This window comes from Uranotaenia lowii, chromosome 3 (genome assembly GCF_029784155.1).
Source record: "Uranotaenia lowii strain MFRU-FL chromosome 3, ASM2978415v1, whole genome shotgun sequence".
In the NCBI taxonomy this organism is placed as follows: domain Eukaryota; kingdom Metazoa; phylum Arthropoda; class Insecta; order Diptera; family Culicidae; genus Uranotaenia; species Uranotaenia lowii.
The window spans coordinates 274,365,997-274,387,841 of NC_073693.1; the positions used below are offsets into that span (position 1 = coordinate 274,365,997).

The window sequence follows — 21,845 nt, forward strand, 5'->3', positions numbered from 1 at the left end:
TAGTATTGATTTATTGCTTTGAATCATTTAAAAAAGGGTTAACTCACTTGATGTCGAATTATGCACACTAGTTTTCGAAGGCAGGTCAGTAAGAAGGAAAGAATATTTTCCTGAGCGAAAAACTACCAGATGCAATCAAAAATCGTAAAAAGATTCAACTTGCAATGTGAAATTCACGATATTTTTCCAAAAGAATGTTTCTTTTTCTGAAAATTGCATTTAGAAGTTCAAAAATAATCAAATTTAAGCCTTCGGAAGTAGCTTGGTGAGAAAAACATATTCTGTATGGGACTGTTATGCGAGTAGATTTGTTTCAAATATGCTCGCATAACAGTGTCATAACAAATAAAAATGGTGCTCCCGACCTTACCAATGACCCAATTTTGAAAATTCCAGGACTTACGATTTATTATGGTAACCTAGAACACATTCCATTAAACAATTTTCGTTTTTGCTGAAAGTTTTGGTCACAATTTTAAAATGTATTCCAAAACTGAAAAAGCTGATTTTCTCGCTTGCTTGTTTTTGCACATGGGACTGTTATGAAAGTACACTCAGGCAAATTTTTATTATAATTTTCATAAGATGCGTCTTATGAACCACTTTTTAGAGTGCAAAATTGGTTTTCATAAGAGTCTTATGAAATACTTTCAATTTTCATAGGAACATCTTATGAAAAATAGAAGAAACGACATTGCGAAAATAAAATGAACTCATTCATTCATTCCTTCAGTTTTTTCATCGTCAGCCGAAGAACTCATTGTTAAATTATGTTTCCCTAAATGCATAGTTAAATGTGATTGTGGTCTTTCAAATGGTAAGTTTGAGTTGAAGTTTCTAATTTTGCTAACGTTGAATATTTTTTTTTTACTTTTCAGCATACTGAACGGCAAAAAGCGCAAGACCAAAACATCGGATGCGGCAATTTTTTTTATTGAAACCGGGTGCCTATTTGCTGCTGATGGTGACCATAGTGCATGCATGAAGTTATTTCAAATGAATTTGACGAAAAATAAAAAGCAAACAACAAATAATTTGAATTTTTATCATTATACATTTATACATGTGACATTTCCTTTTTCCATAAGATCCTCTTATGAAAAGCCAAAACCGCTCATTGAAGTTAGTGTTCATCTCAGAATTCATTCGCGTCATAAGACAATCTTATGAATTTCATTGATTTTTCTTATGGCGCCACTTCATAAGAGAATCTTATGGCATGCATAATAGTATTTTTCTGAGTGTAGGGGCAGTGTATGAATTGCCTTTTTTTTTAAAGCTGGATGGCATTTTCTAACTGAGATAGCATTTCTTCAAATCGATCGAAGCGCACTCTGGAATCGATATTGCGTACTGTTGCAAAAATCATCTAACAAACGAAATCGAGTGTCCAGTCAGTATGGTCAGCAGTGGTTGCAATGTTGATCACAATAATCACAAAATGCAAATACAGAAAAATGGTTTTTGAAAGGCTAACAAACAGAATAGCATTTTTATCAAGTTCCTCAACATCAACAATGATAACAATCGCTAACACAACTAAACGTTCAAAGGCGCAGCTCCACAGTTACTTTACTGTATATAGAAAAAATTAAACAGTAGGTACATAAAACTAGTAAAAAAATTTTTACAAACACCCACAATTTAAATTTGTTATTTTTTTCGTTTCATAGAAATTCTAAAATGCTCGGAAGCAGCTCTGAAATAATCTATCTCAAGCAAAATTTTGTTATAATTTCATCTTATTTTGGGATTGGGATACATTTTTTTTTTCAAATCCAGTCAGAATCAGTATAACACATATATTTGAATTATAAAAATTAAAAAAAAGCTCAACAAAAAATTATCTTTACACCAGAAAAAATAATTTACCAAAAAAAATCGAAGACTGAAAGATTCAACATAAAAACACAAGAAAAAGGACACCCATTGCTACGTTAAATATCATCTGTATTTGAATATTTTTCCATATAAATAATTGGATCAACTGTATTTGAATATTTTTTCTGCGCACATTGCTTTATATGCCTTGGTTTAGATCTAAATGGTGCATGAAAATGATAGCGTTGCTTTGCGGTTGCGCCTGGAATGTATACTAATGCTAATCTCGAAGCTGCCGCGACAGTACTGTGCGTTATTAGAAAAGCTTTAACAAAACTTGATTTCAACTGAACTTTTTGTATTCAGTAAGCGGCCAAATGGTACAGCAATTCAGCGTTATCTCCCCCGAGGTCTTCCTGCAAATGGTGCAAATTCAAAACGAAAATTGAAGGAACACAGAAAAAATAGAAAAAAAAATCTTTTAACTTTACACTAAACATTTTGACAACAAAATATTTAAGAGAAAAAATTCGAAGCGAATAATTACCCGTGAATTTAAAGAAGAAGAAAACAGTGACTTAGCCAATATGATGCTTTCAGTAGTGATGTGTAAGAAAGTATGGTTAAAATCGTGTACAAAGATTGTTCCTCAGAACGGTATTTGTGTGTTAGTGACATGACACGTAAAGCCAGAGTGGATGTGTGGTGTTTTTTTGGTGATGGTTAATAAAACATAAGACTAGCGTTTTTCGGTTTTTTTCAAACATTTTTTTTATTTTGACATTTGATTTCCAAAACACAAATAATTTGTTCATTTGCTTCTTCGAGTACAAGCATTAACAATTTGCAGAAAAAAAAACTTAACCTCACTTACGTAGTAAGTCTCAGTGTTTTTTTTATCGTAGGCCTATGGAGGATGTGATTTTTTTTTCTTATAAAAGTAATCTAGCGTATGAAAACTTCTGTCAATGTGATTTAGTTTGGTGAAATAATAATGCTGTCAAAGAAAAGACACTTTTTTTTCTTTAGAGTGTACATTAGGTGTTTGGTTTCGTTTTAAGAACAGATCAATGGATTACTTCTTGTAGGAAAATAAAACATTAAATTGAGAGATAAAGAAAAACTTTCAACTGGTTAACGTTTTCGAGAGTTCATGGTCACGTCTTCATCACCATCATAAGTAGATATCACCCATCGTGTTTTGCGAGACTAGTAACATCCACTGATGGCCAGCAGAGCACGCTTGTAGTCACCCGAAGTGTCACCCTGTGGAAAACAAGTATGGCAATTTTTGTTGTTGGTGTTGGTTGGCTTATTTACATCAGTGTTGGTGGTTGAGTTTTGGTGTTGTGTTTGTGTTCTGTTGTGTTTTGAGTTCTTGCAAAGGGGATTTAAACTATAGTCTAACAAATACACACATTTGAGTGCCGGTATAGAAAGTTGTTTGAATACAATGAAAAACTAAAAATAAAATTCAGTAAACAATCAAAACACTATATTTGAGAAATCTATAATGTCATTTTCAACTTGAAAATTTCATAAATTGTATAAATAAAATAAAATATTTGAATAAGGAACAATTTGAGTTGCAAACAGTATATCAAAATGTGTCAATTCTAAAGGTTGTCGCATTAAGTAGAATAATATTTTGATTGAAAGTCAAGACCATCACACCTTTCCAATCAAAAAGAACATTATTTAAACACAAATTTTCGTGAAAAAATCCATGTAATTTGATTTCTGATTCTTGATTTGTAATTTTTTATTCTGATTCCAAATTGTACTTTCTGAAACTGAATTTTTATTTTGAACATTGATTCCCACATTTGAGCTCTAAATTTTCTTTAGAATCAGTATTCTAACTTTTTATTTGAATTTCTGGTACTCTTTTTAAATTTCCATTTCTTGTTCTTATTATCGATTCTTACTTCTAAATTCTGAATTCTTATGTCTTAATCTCAAATCTGATTCTGTTTTTGGACTCTGATTCTGCTTCTGTTTCTGAATTTTGAATTTTAGATCTCGAATTCTGATTCTGAATCCTGAACTCTGGTTCTCAATTCCGAATCCAGTTTCGGAATTATCATTCTAAATTCTGAATTCTCTTTTTGGGGCGACTGTTTAGTTTACTTTTAGTGGGTTGATTCTCGTCTTTCAGTCTCAAGTTTTTTTTTAGTAAAAACGACAAAAATCAACAAGACAATAGCCCAGAAAAAGAATTTTGAACTGTAAGTCACATATAAAATTATAACATAAATCCAACACATTTTACAATAGTTTGAAACAGAAACCGACAGCATTAAACGATACGCCGTATCAAACCGAATGAAAAAACGACAACTTTTTCAGTAAGAATCACTTAGATTCAGTAGACGTAAACTTAATTTTTTTTAAAAATTTTAGTCCCTGATGAAAATCCTATAAGGATCGAAACGTTGGATATGTAAAAATAAAATTGTTTTAACTGAAAAACTTGAGACTGAAAGCCGAGAATCAACTCACTAAAAGAATTCTCAACTCAGAACGCTTGGCTTTGGAATTCTGAACTATTCATTGAATAATTCTTAATCAGAAAACTTGCGTCTCACGTCTCACTTATCATTTTTACGTCTCTCGGTAACACATCTCGCGTTTCACTTTTATAATCTAACGCTTCTTCATCCTGTTACATCTCTATTTTAGCTTATCTTCTCACGTCTCATATCTCCATCATGTCTCATCTCACGTTTCACATATCATCTGATTTTCTTGCGACTCATGTCTTCATCTTACGTCTCAACTCATCTGCTCACGCCTCATCTTGTTTTATCTCAAGTCTAACGTTTCACTTTACACCTCACCGTCTCACATTTCGTATCTTCATCTTGTCACATCTCACGGTTCAACTCATTATCGCACGTCTCATACTTTTCTCTATCACAATTTACATTTCACGTATCAAGTTTCTTCGTCTCACGAAAAACAATAATCTTTTCGATTAATGATTTTTTTGCACGATAATCATATTTCATTTGTGTATAACCTTAGTGTACTTAGTTTCTTTTTTGGCAACTTTTTTTTTTTTAATTTGGTATCTCAGCAATTTCGCTTCATTCAAGAGGAAGCTTTCTGCTACCAAATATAGTTAAAAAGTCTGGATGGTACCTTCAAAGACCTTTATTAACTTGTGCTTTCAAATGGATCTTACATTGATCATTACAGAACAGATCGAATTTCTAATTTTTAAACTAGGGTATCTTTTTTTAAGGATTTTTATCGGCTATCAGTCTCGGATTTTTAAGTAAGAACGACTGTTTTTTACTCCAACGTTTCGATCCTTATTGGATCTTCATCAGGGGCGATAAAGTGTCGTTTTCTTGTTAAGTTTAATTGAGCTTATCTTATCAAACTTAACAAGAAAACAACACTTTATCGCCCCTGATGAAGATCCAATAAGGATCCAAACGTTGGAGTTGAAAACAGTCGTTTTTACTTAAAAATCCGAGACTGATAGCCGTTAAAAATCCCTTAAAAATCAACCAAAACAGTCGTAAACTGGGGTATGGGGATTTTTTTTTATTATCTGACGGGTTTGCGCCGGGGGTCTTCAGATTCTCCCCAAAATTGAAAATTTGGTTCATTTTTGCGAGTTAAAAACACATGTATTTTTTCAGATTTCTAACATTTTTATTTTTTGAGTTAGCTTCGGTTAGATTTTTTTGTAAAAAAAAAATAACCATTTTTCAAAGCTACATAACTCTGTTGTTTCTCAACGGAAATTATAAAATAGCACATCAAAATGCATTGAAATTTTATCAGCTTTCCAAATAGAATAGTTGAAAAAAATTTAATAATGACCTTCATCATGAAAAGTTGTAAATAAACTTTAAATGGCGTCTAAAAGTACCGTCTGCACCAGCGAATATTTTGCAAATAATACCATTGTATAGCTCGATTCATGATGCAACTTTCATCTGAAGAAACCAAAGTGGGCCATTAACACCTTGAAGAGTTATGAAAGAAATAATGACAATAAATCTCTTTTTTTGCATCGAAAACAAACAATGGCCGAACAACTGCACTCACATATGGAGATAACAAACACTTCTTACAACATGGAAACAAAAGAACTTATCAAAGCTGGTAAAAAACAATATTTTTTCGTCCTTTTCAGACTGCCCCTACTCGCATAACAGTCCCATATGAATTTTCGTCATTTTAGGTCAACATAAGGCTTCAACATAAAAGACTAAAAAAAGAGGTTTTGTTCTAGAAATTTCGAAAAAAATATCAATTCCTAGCTGTCCTATATGAAATATACCTGAATAACAGTCCCATATGTGAAATACCACGGGTTTGGTTACTTTTCAATGTTTCTTTCGGCGAAATAGTCTTTGGTTTATTGCTTTGAATCATTTAAACATTTTTTTTTAACTCACTTGATGTCGAATGATGCACACTAGTTTTCGAAGGCAGGTCTGACTTTCTTAGGAATGACTTTCTGAGCGAAAAACTATCGGATGCAATCAAAAATCGTAAAAAGATTCAACTTACAATGTGGAGTTCATGATATTTTTTTGCAAAAGTATGTTTCTTTTTCTGATAATTGCATTTAGAAGTTCAAAAATGATCAAATTTAAGTCTTAGAAAGTAGCTTGGTGAGAAAAATATATTTTGTATGGGAATGTTATGCTAGTAAATTCAAAAAAGGTTTCAAATATGGTCGATTAACAGTCCCATAATGAATAAAAATGGTGCTCTCGACCTTACCAGTAACCTTATTTCGAAAATTTCAGGTCTTACGATTTATTATGACAACCTAGAAACGATTTTCGTTTATGCTGAAAGTGGTGGTCACAATTTAAAAATATATTCCAAAACAGAAAAAGCTGATTGTCTCGCTTGCTTGTTTTTGCGTATGGGACTGTTATGAAAGTAGGGGTGGTAGAGTGTTGCAGCTAAACTGACTTCATGTTATATCCAAAAATCTAATAACGTATTCGTTTATACACAGTTTTGCATCAGGTCACAACAAGTTATGCACATTTTACTGTCATTTTTAGAAGTTTATGCGATAAGTTTTGCATCCGTAGTTCCCCAGATTTGATTTAAAATGGACGGTGGAACACTGAAGATTCGTTTGTGAGCGATCGAGGTAGCAAAACACTGACGACGAATTGTGTTCGTTCTAGTACGGTAAACCTCAAAACTGGGCGAATGAAGAAAACGAATACGGTAAAAGTATCATATTTTCATCATTTTACAGCCTGGGCTGGCTATACTGAGCTCTTTGATTATTTCTACAACATTTGTGCCACTTTCTCATACTTTTTTGATCAATGGGAAAGGATTTTGGTGTCCAGTGCTTTTTTTAATCACATTTTTGTGATCCCAAACACAAGAACTGAACCTTCTACTATTGGCATTGATGCTTCACAATGATCTTTGATCGAAAAATTAATAAGTTATATAGCATATGACCAGGTTGTAAAAGCAACATTCCCATTATTAGTTATATCACATAAACAATACGATACTCAGAATTTTCGTTAAAATTTAAAGTCAGTTTGGCTGCAAACACTCTACAAAGCACGGAAAAGTAGTGTTTTTTACCTGCTTTGGTAAGTTCTTTTGTTTCCACGTTGTTAGAAGTGCTTGCTATCTCCATATGTGAGTGCGGTTGTTCGACCATTGTTTGTTTTCGATGCAAAAAAAAGAGATTTATTGTCATTATTTCTTTCATAACTCTTTAAGGTGTTAATGGCCCACTTTGGTGTCTTCAGATGAAAGTTGCATCATGAATCGAGCTATACAATGGTATTATTTGCAAAATATTCGCTGGTGCAGACGGTACTTTTAGACGCCATTTAAAGTTTATTTACAACTTTTCATGATGAAGGTCATTATTAAATTTTTTTTAACTATTCTATTTGGAAAGCTGATAAAATTTCAATGCATTTTGATGTGCTATTTTATAATTTCCGATGAGAAACAACAGAGTTATGTAGCTTTGAAAAATGGTTATTTTTTATTTACAAAAAAATCTAACCGAAGCTAACTCAAAAAATAAAAATGTTAGAAATCTGAAAAAATACATGTGTTCTTAAGTCGCAAAAATGAACCAAATTTTCAATTTTGGGGAAAATCTGAAGACCCCCGGCGCAAATTGTCAGATAATAAAAAAAAATCCCCGTATGTCAAAAAATAAATAAAACAGAAAGTGAGTTTTAAAAAACATTAAAAAAAAATCAAAATAGAAATTTCAAATAACGATAACTGTAATAAGCAATACCACAGAAAAAAAATCCAAGTGTTCTGTAATGACAGTTTATTCTTGAAATCAATAGAATAGAATCATCGAAAACATGTGAAAAATTGAATAAACATATTTTTTCCATAAAAAAATGAGTTATATTTTCCTTCATGTTTTTGTAAAGAAAGGCATGAATTTTATTAAAAGCTAAGTTTTCAAGTTGATATTTTTGGCTTTTTTGTTTATTTTAATCAAGTTTCACTGATTGAAACAGTGCTAGAAATTAAATTTATTTTTTGATAAATCAAACTACTGCCAGCCAGTTATTTTATTGGTTCAAATTTTTCCAATAGGTAAATTTTCGTAAAACTAGTTACCAGAACGAGAAGTCAACTAATAATTCAAATTACCATTGTTTAACAGCTATTTATATAAATTTTCAACCATGAGTGCAACTTTTAATGGGGAATTCATATGAAATCCAACATTTTTGGCAATACTGTAAAGCAGGGGTGAGCAACCTTTTGCAGCAGCGGGCCAATATGAATTTGAAATATTTTCAGCGGGCTGCACTCAATATAATATTTATCTATTCTTTTCTATTCTATTCTATTTTTATTTGTTTAAAGAGGATTTTGACCTTCGTGGTCATTCACCCTCTGTATCGAGGAATTGGTTACATTTAAATTTTGTAAAAAAATTACTAGCCTTCTTCTATATAATAAAAATATTTATCAACAGTTAACAGAGCTTAACGTCAATTTTTATAATGACAAATTTCAAACGAGTTCATGCTTTTAAAGAAAACAGAAATTTAACACCGTTTTTTTAATACAAGGTGAAAAATATCAGCCAAAATTGAAAAATTATCTGCATGACTGAGTCCTGATCATGTTAAATTTTTAAATCGATTTGAACTTTTTCACTGATCTTTCTTACAAACAAAAACATCATTTGTTTCCCCTTTTTCAAACCACAGACCTTCAACTTTCTGTGGCTCGAAAAATGTTTGAACCCTTTTCGAGGAGAAACTCTTTTTTTTCGAACTGTTGCTACTATACGTCATCATTTCAGTTTAAACTGGAAATATGGAGCTCACAACGAGAACTTTTAGTAAGAAAAATATATTTTTAGTAAATCACTGTCCGTCCAGCGCTCGATGTGAATCGTTATTAAATTTGTAGACTTAAAATCCTTCTTCTGTGCCAATTTTCAAAACATTTTACACAATTCAAATTTTGTTCTCGATGACCAGATTTTTTTTTCTACAAACGATGAAAAAGCTGTTCCGTATAAGATCGTTACATTGCTGCACTTTAAGCAACGTTATTGAAATCTCAGAAAAAATCATAATTTCACATATTTTAAAACAAATTTTAAGTAACAGTTTACATTTTTGATTCTAGATTTTTTTTTACAGAGTTAATGGATTGGCGAGAATTTCGAAATTTTGTTGGAGACTTTGAAGCTTAGTCATGTTGATAAGAAATCTGAAATCGTTCTCCCAGAACTTATATTTCAAAATTTCAAATTCATTTGTATATGTTTTTTTTCCGGTTTTTTGAGTGCTAACAGAACAAGTCATTTTTCAAATAAAATAAAATAATTTATTCTTGGAAAAAAAATCTGATGAGTAAATTCATCATAAAACTTTATCTTTGCTTAAACAAAATAAAGATTTCACTAATGGACTAAGAAATGGCTGAGATCATCTTTATTTTAGCGATTTTTTGAAAACCCACCCGATTCGTTTTCATGAGCGCACGGCACCCTTTCAAATAAACTATTATCAAATATCTAAATCGCTTTCATGAATTTGAATTTGAAAGTGGTAGTTAAATAATTAGGAAAAATGTAATCAAGATAAAAAAAATCCAATACTACGTTTTGCCAATAAATAAGATTGCATCTATGCATTTACTATTACACAAAAATACTTGAAATTCTAGAAGAGTTTAAAATTTGGATGGTTTTCGGGCAAATGCTACTGTAAACAAGTGAAATTCATATTTAATCATGTTACTTTCTATTTATTTTTTTATGGATCTGTTTGGACCAGTTTTTAATGATGATTTACGATCTATCTTAAAAATGTAATATACATTCAATTTGAGAAAAGCTTCGCGGGCCGCATAAACATGTCTCGAAGGCCCCATGCGGCCCGCGGGCCGCTAGTTGCTCATCCCTGCTGTAAAGCGATTGCGAATCTTTCTTCATGATGTAGCTGAGTCGTTCTATGTTGCTGTGTTACTCACATATATGTTAGCTAAATAATGTACAATAGACTGAGTTGATTTGAGGTAATTTTTGAATTTCTCAAACCCTGGGTTCTAAACAGCTTCGTTTTGGTTTACAACTCATGCATGATTTTTTGCAGAATTTTTAAGAAACTCTAACATGAGTAAATTCGAGTTTTTAGGTTTGTAAGGAAAAAATGAATATTTTGTACAGAAAAATCAACATTACTCATTTTAGTGGGTTGTGCCAACGTAAGAACTTTTAACTACACAAATAACACACAACGTATTACAGGACACGACACTTAAGGTAATTTTAGTTCCTTTTTTTCCGTTAGTAAGAACGTTAAGTGTCGTGTCCTGTAATACGTCGTGTGTTATTTGTGTAAAAATCAACATCATTTATGTTTTTTCTTTGGAACCGAGCCTGCTTATGATGTTTGTGCTTTTAAGGAAATTTTCCGCTGAACAACTTTGTTGAAAACCGTAACTTCGTATCTTATAAGGCAAAAAAGTTATACGCTGTTTAACAGAGGAATTTCTTTCGGCATTGAAAAACAATAAATTCAATTGACATCACTGCTGGTGCCTCGCGAAATATTGCATGAAAAGCAGTCATGCAATCAATACCTTGCTAGGCACCCAGTGATGTCAATTGAACTTGTTGTTTTTCAATGCCAAAATACGTTTTTGTCTAATAAGATACGAAGTTACGGCCATCGACAAAGTTCTTCAGCGAAAAATTTCGCTTACAGAATTTATAAATTGACACAAAAACTAAAATCAGTCTCGATTCCACAGAAGAAACAATAATTGAGTACAAAATATTCAGTTTTCCCATACAAACTTGCTCATGTAAACGGGTTTGGGCTCCTTAAAGCCTACGGGTTTGGCTCCTTAAAGCCTAAAGGTAAAAAAGTACTCTATATCGAGCATTAAAGGAATCAATTTGAGTTGCTTAATCTTTCAGATACTATTTCAGTGAAGATTTGGCACCTTATATTCGTAAGTAGGTAAGAAGTTCCCACCTTTCACATCAACTGAAAAAGTATACTTTGAATCCACAATTTCAAACATAAAAAATAAATGAAGATACCAACTAAATTTTGTATTTCGCCAGTTTTGATTATGATAAGAGAAAGTCTACTCAATCAATTCAGAACCAGAAATTTAAAATCAATTACCCGTTATCAGAATTGAAAATAACAAAAAATAAATAAAATCCGAATTCAGAATCAGAAATCGATTTGAAATTTTCAGTTTTCTCAGGTTGAAGGCTTTGTTTTTTCACATTCTTCTGTTATAAATTTCGAATATTTGTAGTGTGGTCTAATGTTTGCGTTGATAAAAATATTTTAGGTTTTTGTCGTTCACTTATCCTAGAACGTGTTTTGAGATCATATAATGATAAAAAAAAATACTGCTAAAATGAATCAGAACAGTTTAATGCTGATTTAATTCCAGGTTTGTCATCGTCTTGATCTAGTTCCAAATGATGGCTAGAACTAAACATATACTTCTAGATTTTCTAATGACAATTTGACTAAACGCATAACTCACCATCAGCAAGAAATAGTCAGGCTTGCGGCGTTTGCGAAAAATAAAAAGTTTATCGAAAGGTAGTTGTAACTAATTCATATTAATTAATGACCCAGCCCAAAACGGCATGATTCATGCATGGTGATTTATGCGACTAGTTTGTGATATGGACTTGATTTGATTTTTTTTTCTACGGTGAATTTTTTTTAAACTACAATACTTGAACGCCCCAAAAGTCACCCCTAAATATTTGATATTAATCTCGAGAAGAAAGTTATACGTAGGTAGTTTCGATCATTATCATCATTCACATAATCAACTGATTTCGAGTTAGGGTTGTGGTGTTGTTGTTAGACCAATATGGAAAAAGAGAAGTGTTTTTTTGTTTTGTTTTGGTTCGGACAGAGACTTTTCTGAACATAGGTTTTAAGCGCCAAAAATGTTAAGCCGCGTCGGCTTAACTTATCTGGGCAGCTCAGTGCCCCGTTTTCAGAAGCAGACCTGCTGCGGGATTAGTTGCTCTAACAGGGTTAAATAGGTATCAACTGAATACAAGAACATATCGACAGCTTTTGGGCGCTGCTGACGTGTAGAGAAGCGATAAATTAGGAACATCAACAACATTTACCTTGATCCAGGACTCAAGCGACTTTCCGTACATTTCGGCGAATGCTTCCTTGATGTCTCCCAGATCGATCTCCGAGCGGCTCACGATGATACGGATAAGAGTCTTGTCGTTGGTTCCGAGTCCGGCCATTGAGTTGTGCAGACGCTTGGCAAAGTACTGAACCTTCGATCGGACGCAACGTACTAAAAATGTGGGATGAAGAATCAAAGTTTTTCACATGACTTGAGAGATGAAAAATTCCACCCATAACACTTACCGATGGCCTTGAAACCTTCCTCGATGGCGCCGCTGAACTCCCGCTTGATGGCATCCTCGATCGAGTGTCCAGCCAGGCTTTCATAGATATCGAAAACCGAACGCAGCTGCTGATACGAACGGCTGACCAAGATCATGTTGAAAATCGACTCATCCGTACCCCATTGGCCTTCACCGGCTTCGAACAGGGCCTGGGCATCGGCAGCAGCAGCACCCTCATCGACACCCTAGAAGTACAACACAAAGTATTTGATTGTTGATACAAATCTTGAAATGCGAGCCACGTCAATAAAAATAAACTTACGTTATTCTCGTCGCGATTACCCTGGACCAGGGAGACACAGAGACGCTTGAAGGCCCCGCTGGTGTCGCCCTTCAGGTCCGATTCCAGCGAAACATTGTACAGCTGCTCGTAGAACTCGGCGATCGTTTTGATGCCATAGTTGGACAGGGTGCACAGAATTTCGATGATCGCCTCCTCGTCGGTTCCGATGCCGGAAATGGCATCGTGCAGTTCCTTAGCGTAGAACTGGGGCAGCGGGGTCATCAGGGCCAGGATGACATCCTCGAATTTGCCGCCCAACTCCGACTTCAGATCGCTGATCAGATCCTTACCGTAGGAGGTCTTGAAGGCCTGGGCAATCTCCAGACGCTGCACGATGCCACGGCGGGCCAGAACCTCAATGATGGCCTTCTCGTCTGTTCCGAAGCCCTTCATGGCTTTGCGTAGGGTGGCGGCATCTTCGGCGGCATCGAAGGGATCGGCCGGGTAGACAGTTGGGGTGCACTGTTGACGGGGTAAATTATAGAGTAGGTGTTAATCAGATTTGTTACGCAGACAGTGGCTTAGATATGTCACTCGGTTTATTATGAATTCAACGGTGAATGTTTTATGTCAAGTCTCGTATATGGTCATAAAATTTGTCATGCGCTTCCAGAATAAAGAGGTCAAAATTAACGATTAATCAATCAAGAGTATCCCACAAATTTTCAACCGTTATTCAAAAATAGAAATTTGTAATTGAAAGTAAAAAGTCTAGCTTCCTGCTATAGGCTTTTTAAGATGACCGAGTACGTCATAAATTGCAAAAGGAAGTTCACACCTAGTTTTTGCCATCATTTTAGTTTGTTGGCCATGTGCTTGAACATCAAAACAAACAAAAACTTGTATCCACCGGTTTGCTCGATCTCTGTTCAATATCGGCATTCGCACACGTGCTAAAAATCTTTTTTTTCTCAAAGTGGGGCACTCGTGCGTGGTGCATGTAATCCTAGTCTCAAATATTGACACCCTTCTGTTAGTTCTTCAATGCAAATCAGTTAGCGATGCATGTCGAACACTGGTACCGCATCACTCAAAAAATAATATCAACTTTTTTTATAACTTTATCTCTTTGCTTTTTCTGTTTAAAAATACAAAATTTAAAAAATATGGAAAATTTTGAAAGAATCATTACCATTACGAAATTAAAAAAAAAAACATTAGCTCATGGCAACCCGACATGACAAGGTCGGGCTTTATGTTCGATCTCAACACTCCATTCAGTATACAAAGATTACAAAGATTATAACATTTGTCAATCCTTTATTTTATTTTTTAAGTTTATGGCATACTGGCAAATTATAATTCTAATAAGAACAGAGACAGAAATTAAGGTATTGACAGGAGGAAAGCTCAAAGCTTTGGGTAGAAGAAACGATTAGATGTTGAAGTGTGAGCAAAGAGCTTTGTGTTATCGACTGCTTTATACTAAACATATCTTGTTTCTCATCCGATTTTTATAAAATTTACAATCTTGGAAAGCTTGTAATGTGACTCAAATATTATGATCAGTTATATATTTAGCTAGCTTTTACCTTTCCACCTATCAATACCTTTATTAAGACAGTAATACAAGTATTGATAGGTGATTATTATTTATTTAGAATTTGAAATTGCCGATATGCCATGAACTTGAATAAGTATATATTCCAGCGGCGATCAAAATAAGGTAACAATCCCCTTATTTGTAGCGGCTTTAACAGAGCATTGAGAAGTGATTGAGATGCATAATATCGTTATGTAAAGCAGAACGGGAAAAAATTTCAGCTTTTTCAATCAATTTACGGATCCAAACACGGATCCAAATCGACTGGAAAAATAGAAAAATTTTCCCGTTTTATAGTTTCACCAGTCGAAAACAATTCGGTTAGGATTTGAATACACAGCGAATACGCCAACAAATACCATTCAGAAACTTTGCACTATCAAAATGTAAATCTCCAAACGTACTTTTTGATCCAGTTGATTACTCCCTTTGTTTACATTTGGCGTATTCACCCTCTTCAAAATTTACTACCGAATTATCTGTACTTTAAAAGTTTAACCCTTATCCATCCCGAATTCTTCTGCCCACTAAAGTTCTTGGAGTGTCAATTCGACACTCCTTTCTTTAACTGCTATGTTTCTCTTTTTTTTCTGCGGATTTGTAGGTACTAAATTTATAGTTTTGAATACCTGGTAATGTAACTCAAATATGTTTCTCATACAACATTGAGCTACAACTATTTAATTTTGTGGAGTTCAAGAGCAGGCATTGTTTGAATATGAAGTGTTATTTTGAATATGAAGTGTTATTTTGTGAAATAGTAAAAAGTGAAAGTTCGAATCAAACATCGTTCGGTCAGCTGCTTCAACCTGATGCAAACGTTCCAAACCATGCCAGTTTTCATTTTTCCCGGAATTCTGTCGGCTGTTCCATTTGGTAGAGATCAGTCCTCCGGGTAAACCGAAGTTAACCATTACTAGTGATGCACGAGCGCTCGAGAGCCGCTCATTTGAACCGGTTCTTGAAAAAGAACGAACGAACCGTGGCTCTTAAAAAAAGAGCCGCGGTTCAAAAATGAGCCGTGGCTACCCGCTCAACACCAAAAACTTAACCGCTGTAATATGCAAGAGCGGAGAGTGGAGAGCCGTTTGTTTTTCGAATCAAAAGAACCGTGATTCGAGCGAGCTATACAACAAAGCCTGAAGAGCGGAGAACAGCGGAAATCCGTTCGTTCGTTTTCTTGAACCAAAAGAACCGTGGTGGGCAGTGTTGCCAACATTGATTTTTTCCAAAAATCAGGGAACTGGTGAAATAAAAATCAGGCTACGTTAAAGTAACGGAAATTTCGCTCAAAGTGACCTTTTTTTGGTCATCGCTCTAAATTTTCACTCTAATATGAGTTGTGAGCCTACTTGGTTGAATAATTCTACTGAATCAAATATCGAAAGATTCCCTTTTTTTAAATAAGAATCAAAGGGAATCATTCGATTGCTTTGATTCAGCCGCATTTTCACTTTTTAATTTCAGCAATGGTACCTAATCCAGATCCTTACTACCCATTTTTCATCACATTCGCAAAAATCAGGCATATTTTCAATAATCAGGGAAATTCAATGGATTATCAGGTTGTCAGGCTGAGCCTCAAAAAATCAAACAAACTCTGAAAAATCTGGCACATTGGCATCTCTGGTGGTGGGTGGTGATTGAAAAAAAAGACACGACACCGCTCGAAAAAGAGCCACGGCACGGCTCGAGAAAGAACCGAGCAGATAATAAGGGCCAAGCCGTTCATTTGATCGAATCGAACGCCTCTCCATACTTCGCTCTTGCCGTTAAGTTTGTGAACCACAGTTGAGTGGCGAGCTGCTCTTTTTCGAGCCGTTCTTTTTCGAGACATATTTCGGCTCTTTTTTGACCAACCACCCACCACAGTTCTTTTGGTTCGAGAGAACGGACGAACGGATTTCTGCTGTTTTTCGCTCTCCAGTTTATGTTATGCGAGCAATTTTAAGATATTAATTACAATTTTACATTATTAATTCAATGTTCTAAAATATTTATGGAGTGAGTATGTCCACGTGGATATGACTAAAACCCCCAACCCCCCGCCCCTATACGTGGACATTCCCAACACCTCTTCCCCCCTAAGTTGTCCACCTGGTATGTGAACGGCTTCAGTGTTGAGCTGCGTGACACGGTTCAATTTTGAGCCCCTCAAATAAACCGGCTCATTGATTTAAGCGAAAGGCTCTGAGAGACTCATTGAATGAGCCGTTTTGCCCATCTCTAAGGTCTCTTGAAAGGATAAAACTGAGTATTCTCTCCATGTTTTGGCGATGTCATATGTTGAACGTTCCTGAAATATTATATTATATTGATAACAGGATTTCAATTTACTAAAATATAGTCATTTCGCTTAAATTTTTACTGCTGGAATTTAAATTTAAAATTAATCTAATGTGTGCAAATCTTAGTCGAATCTCTTTTACTAGTAAAATTTAACAATGAATTCATTATTTTTAACTAGCATCGTTGTATTCAAGATATTCTTATGTATGAAAAACCTTTTTAATTGCTTGGACTATATTTTTTACAATTTGTTTAAATGAAACTAAATCCTGGAATCTGCAAGAGGTTTTTCAAAACTATAAATCTTCTACTATAACTACTACTATTACTATCATGTTTTAGTATTGTGTAATGTACTCAAACGAACTTGTTACATCAGCTGTAAAATGCAAGGAAATGGCAGGAGCAAAGAAAATAGGATTTTTAACCCAGATCGTATAACACTAGTTTATCCTTTTCTCCAATTCACAAAAATTTTTGTTTTGCTAGGATGCAGAGGTAATCCCGGTCCTAAAGCATGAATATATTTTATATAATCCCTTTCTCTTATTTTGCTCTCTATCTATGGACTACTAGGACGTGGTCGGCGCCGTTATTGATGCTGAGAGAGCATCGGTTTTGTCCATTGTGAATGTGCTGTCAATCCCAGACATCGTTAATTTGACCTCTGGACAAAATTGATGGTCTCGGTCAATTACGGAGTAGCAACCACAAGCAATGCGAACCTCGTAATGTAACTCAAATATGTTTCTCAGACAATATTGACCTACAACTACTTCTTATCCGTTTCCAATGACGATCAAAAAAACTCGTCCGAAATTATTTTCTCTCAGTCAGTTTTAGTTCTGAGAATATTCTCCGACTAATACCGTATTTGTTTTCTCCCCTCGATTAGTGTTCCACCGTACCCGACAAAAACAAACACAAATCGTCGCCAGTGTATTGCTACCTCACTCACTCACACGCTTTCTCGCAACACTGACAATATTTTCGGGGCACTACCGCCCGATGGCAGTGCAACACCATGTCAAAACCAGTGCAACACCGTACGAATAAACAAACAGTTTGACAGCACCTAGTGGTGCACCAGTGCAACACTAGTGCAACACTCGGCATAAACAAATGCGGTATAAACTGGAAGCGAGCAAGAGAACAAACGCTCAGGAGTCAGGAAGTACTTTTTCCAGCTATTTGCGTCCATTCTGACTCTTCGTGCTCTTAACTTCATGCAAAATAGTGAGAAATTTTCTCTCATCCGGGAGCAAGAACTTATCCTTAACGTTAAAAGAGACGATAAATTTGAATCGGAATGCACAACTTATCGAGAGCAAAATTGAAATTGATAAGTGCTAGCATAGTGTTCTTGTGGATGAAAATCTCTCTGGTGTTTTGATCGGCAAATTCTATCGAAGGATAACGATTTTTGGTTTCCCTGAATTTGATACATTTTCGACAAGAAACATATAATGTTGACAAATTTGCAAAAATACCTGTTTTTCGAAGTTTTTATCAATTGGCAATTTCTAAAAATTTTAATACCTAAATTCAACTTTGCTCTGGATTTTGAGTATATAAACGCATGGTTTTCGCAATAGAACTATACTCACTAGAAAGGCAATTTCATGCCGATATTACAAAAGTTAATAATGTATCATTTGGTTCGTTTTTTTCAAAAACCTTTGGCTCTGTAATTTTAATATTTTTTTAAATTTAAACTTTGGGTAAAAAAATCAATATTTTTCAACCACCATAGTGAAAAACTAAACGTAAAATGCCTCATAAACATTCAAATGGTTTAAATGTGGTTTTAAGCAAGTTTTTATTTATTTTACAAGAAAATTCTTAAGTAAATTCTTCTTCGTCACAGAAAGTCGTTTTCACCAATTTTTTTTTTGCGAAATAACTTCAGAACTCATGCTAAATGACTTAAGAATGCATAACTTAAGTCATTTGGTATCAAAATTATAATTTATATCATCCCGATTTCTTTTGGTCCTCACTTTGAAGGTGAAAAATAAAAACTTGAGCTCTTTGAAGCACTCTAAATGAGTCCGATTGAGCATAAAAAAGAATGCTGTTATATTTAAAAAATAAACAGTACATTCTCTTGCACGGGCTTTTTTTCGAGACCTTTTCAAACGACCTTTCACACAGCCACTCACACTACCTAAATTAATATACGTTTTTTTACGTTTACGTTTTCGTACCTGTTTATTAAATTTGCCTTCTTAAAGATAATAGAAAGAAATATAAAAAGTATCGTAAAAGTAAAACTCAGCTGGATAAAACTGCTTACCGAATTGCGGCCAATGCTTTCAATACTTTGCATAGAGCCCAACGTATCACTTATTTGAATGAACTTCAAAGAGGTATTCAATCAGAACCGAAACGTTTTTGGAAGTATGTCAACTCCAAACGTAAGACAAAGTTAGTCCCGAAAAATATATCTTGTAACAACAAAGACGCGAAAACCCTCTATGAGGCTTCGAAATTATTTGCCGAATATTTCCACCGCATTTACAGCGTAAACGATACAGTTCCAGAGCTAGAATTCCAAACCGCGACAGAAGTCATTCCTGAGCTGAGAATATCGATCACGGATGTTCGAGGAAAAATTTTGCTGCTTGATGAATCCAAAGGTAGTGGACCTGATGGAATTCCAAATTCTTTTCTTAAAAAATGCTCTTATTAATTATAAATGCTCTTCTCAACTTCAATTCTTAGAGGTCAGTTTCCGAAATTTTGGAAAATCTCCCACATTGTGCCAATCCATAAAAATGGTTCAAAACTGCCTGCTGAAAATTATCGTGGGATAGCAATTCTGTCTGCCATACCCAAACTGTTCGAGAACATAATTTACGACCAAATGTATCCCTGGTTAGAAGGGAAAATGTCGGAATTTCAGCATGGCTTTTTGAAAAAGCGATCAACGGTTACGAACTTGGCAGAATTCGTCTCTCGAACTTCACAATGGATGATGCAGGGTTTTCAAGTCGACGCTATATATACCGACATGTCAAAGGCTTTTGACGTGATTAACATAAATGCTCTCCTGTCAGTGCTGTGTAAAAATGGGATCACCGGAATTTGTCTTCAGTGGATTCGTTCGTACCTGAAAGAAAGAGTCCAGTTTGTGAAGATAGGGAATGCGAGATCCAGGGTATTCTCGGTCAACAGCGGCGTACCACAAGGGAGTCACTTGGGACCCCTTCTTTTCGTCACTGTTATGAACGAGTTTCCCGGAGTGCTGCATGACGTGTTCGTCTTGATATACGCAGATGATCTAAAACTGTTCCTCCCTGTGCGACACCCAAAGGATTGTTTGACCCTACAAAATGCGCTTCATAGATTTTCAGAGTGTTGCAGCAGCTTCGGATTGAAAACCAATGCCTCAAAGTGTAATGTGATAACCTTTTCCCTGAAAGTGAGTAATATTGTGCACGAATATTGTTTCGAGAACAGCTGTGCAATAGCTAGAAAATCCTCTGTGAAAGATCTGGGAGTCGAGTTGGATGAAGAACTCAGTTTCTCAAAACATGTTGAACAAGTCGTAGCCAAAGCAAACTCTATGTACGGAATGGTAAGCAGGATTTGTAACGAGTTAGACAATCCTTACACTATTGTCTCTATTTATGTTGGGCTTATCCGAACCACTATTGAATACGCCAGTATAGTGTGGCAGCCGTATTATAACGTTCATAAAAACAGGATTGAAAGGGTTCAAAAAAGATTTCTTAAATACGCCTTAAGGAATCTTGGATGGCAAGAAGAAATGCCGGAATACAGATCCTTGTGTATGTTAGTAGGACTGGAGTCACTCGAAACTCGGAGGAAATCAACAGATGCGCTGTTTTTAAAGGACTTGACCAGTGGAAAGTACTTTTCACCATATTTAGTATCACAAATTTCTCCAAATGAAGGACGTAGCAGTTTGCGCAACGTGAGACCGTTTCAGATTCCAAATCGAATACAGAATTACGCTCGTAATGAGCCAATCTATAGAATGATGGCGCTTTACAACGCACATGCTGATCTAATCAAACTGACTATGTCCAGAGAACAAATAAAAAATAGTCTTAAGATGTTTTTATCATAGATGTGTTGTAACTAGTTAGGATCAAAAGCTGAAGCCTAGAATCGATTAAATAAATAAATAAACAAAAAAAAATTTTTTTTCAAGGTGATGGGAAATTTTAGAGAAACATGAGGGTCAAAGAAAAGGAATAACATAAGCTGTAAATATCATGAATTTCTCGAAAAAGATACAACGGCTCACCGACAGGACTTGAACCCGCAATCTCCGCTTCAGTATGACGGCGCGTTAGCCAATTACACCACGGTGAACGTGATATAATCGAGCGTACAAATCGGGCTCCATCTGTCAACTGCTGGACTTTTCATCGATACCAAAAAATAATTAAATTGTTGGCTCTTTAAAACTCAAAGGTCCGAGCCGTTTCAAGTAAACGAATCAAAAAAAATAATTAAACGATTTACACGGTTTGTTTAATGATTTTACAAGAACACTTTCAAAGACGTGAACAAACTGGAAATTGTGTGGATAAATTTAATTTTAAAGATTTTTACAGTCTAGCAATATATCTCAAAATGAAGAGTAGAAATTAGTAGTAATCAAATTGAGGGCTTAATTTTTACTTTAGAAGATGAAAAAGAAATTTGAAACAGTAAACGATGATTATTTCCTATAATTACTCTAACTCTCCTACGATGGGTGCAAAAACAACTGTCCTACCAGAGGCAACTCTTACATAACTCACCGGCACGATAACGTAACCTTTATCATTTCTTTTATCTTCTTCCTCCACCGTTTCCCACTCGTCATCTTCGGAGGAACTTTGACTGGACCCGGACGAACGCAACTTATCGTAAAGGTAAATCCTGGACCGCGAATGACGTGAACCACGCAATAATCCACGAGTCGATTGTACGATTCGCTCGCATGAATCATTCACCAC

General features: G+C 34.9%; 2 protein-coding genes across 6 annotated transcripts in view; both read right to left on the minus strand.

Moving 5' to 3' along the window:
* LOC129757743 (serine/threonine-protein kinase/endoribonuclease IRE1-like) overlaps positions 1 to 21,845 on the minus strand; it is a 178,887-nt gene that overhangs the window by 110,488 nt on the left and 46,554 nt on the right. The window lies entirely within an intron of this gene.
* The window catches only part of LOC129757744 (annexin B9-like), a 39,336-nt gene that overhangs the window by 3,520 nt on the left and 13,971 nt on the right, over positions 1 to 21,845 (minus strand). For 3 of the 5 annotated variants that reach the window (XM_055755034.1, XM_055755036.1, XM_055755033.1), the window contains exons 3-5: positions 13,017 to 13,499; positions 12,714 to 12,939; positions 12,458 to 12,639 (exon numbers count right to left, since the gene is read on the minus strand). In XM_055755034.1, the coding sequence (XP_055611009.1) occupies positions 12,458 to 12,639; positions 12,714 to 12,939; positions 13,017 to 13,499 (891 nt within the window). Of the gene's footprint in view, positions 1 to 1,854; positions 2,238 to 2,555; positions 3,088 to 12,457; positions 12,640 to 12,713; positions 12,940 to 13,016; positions 13,500 to 21,845 lie in introns of those variants that run through there. The other 2 variants (XM_055755035.1, XM_055755032.1) reach the window with 2 other exon arrangements.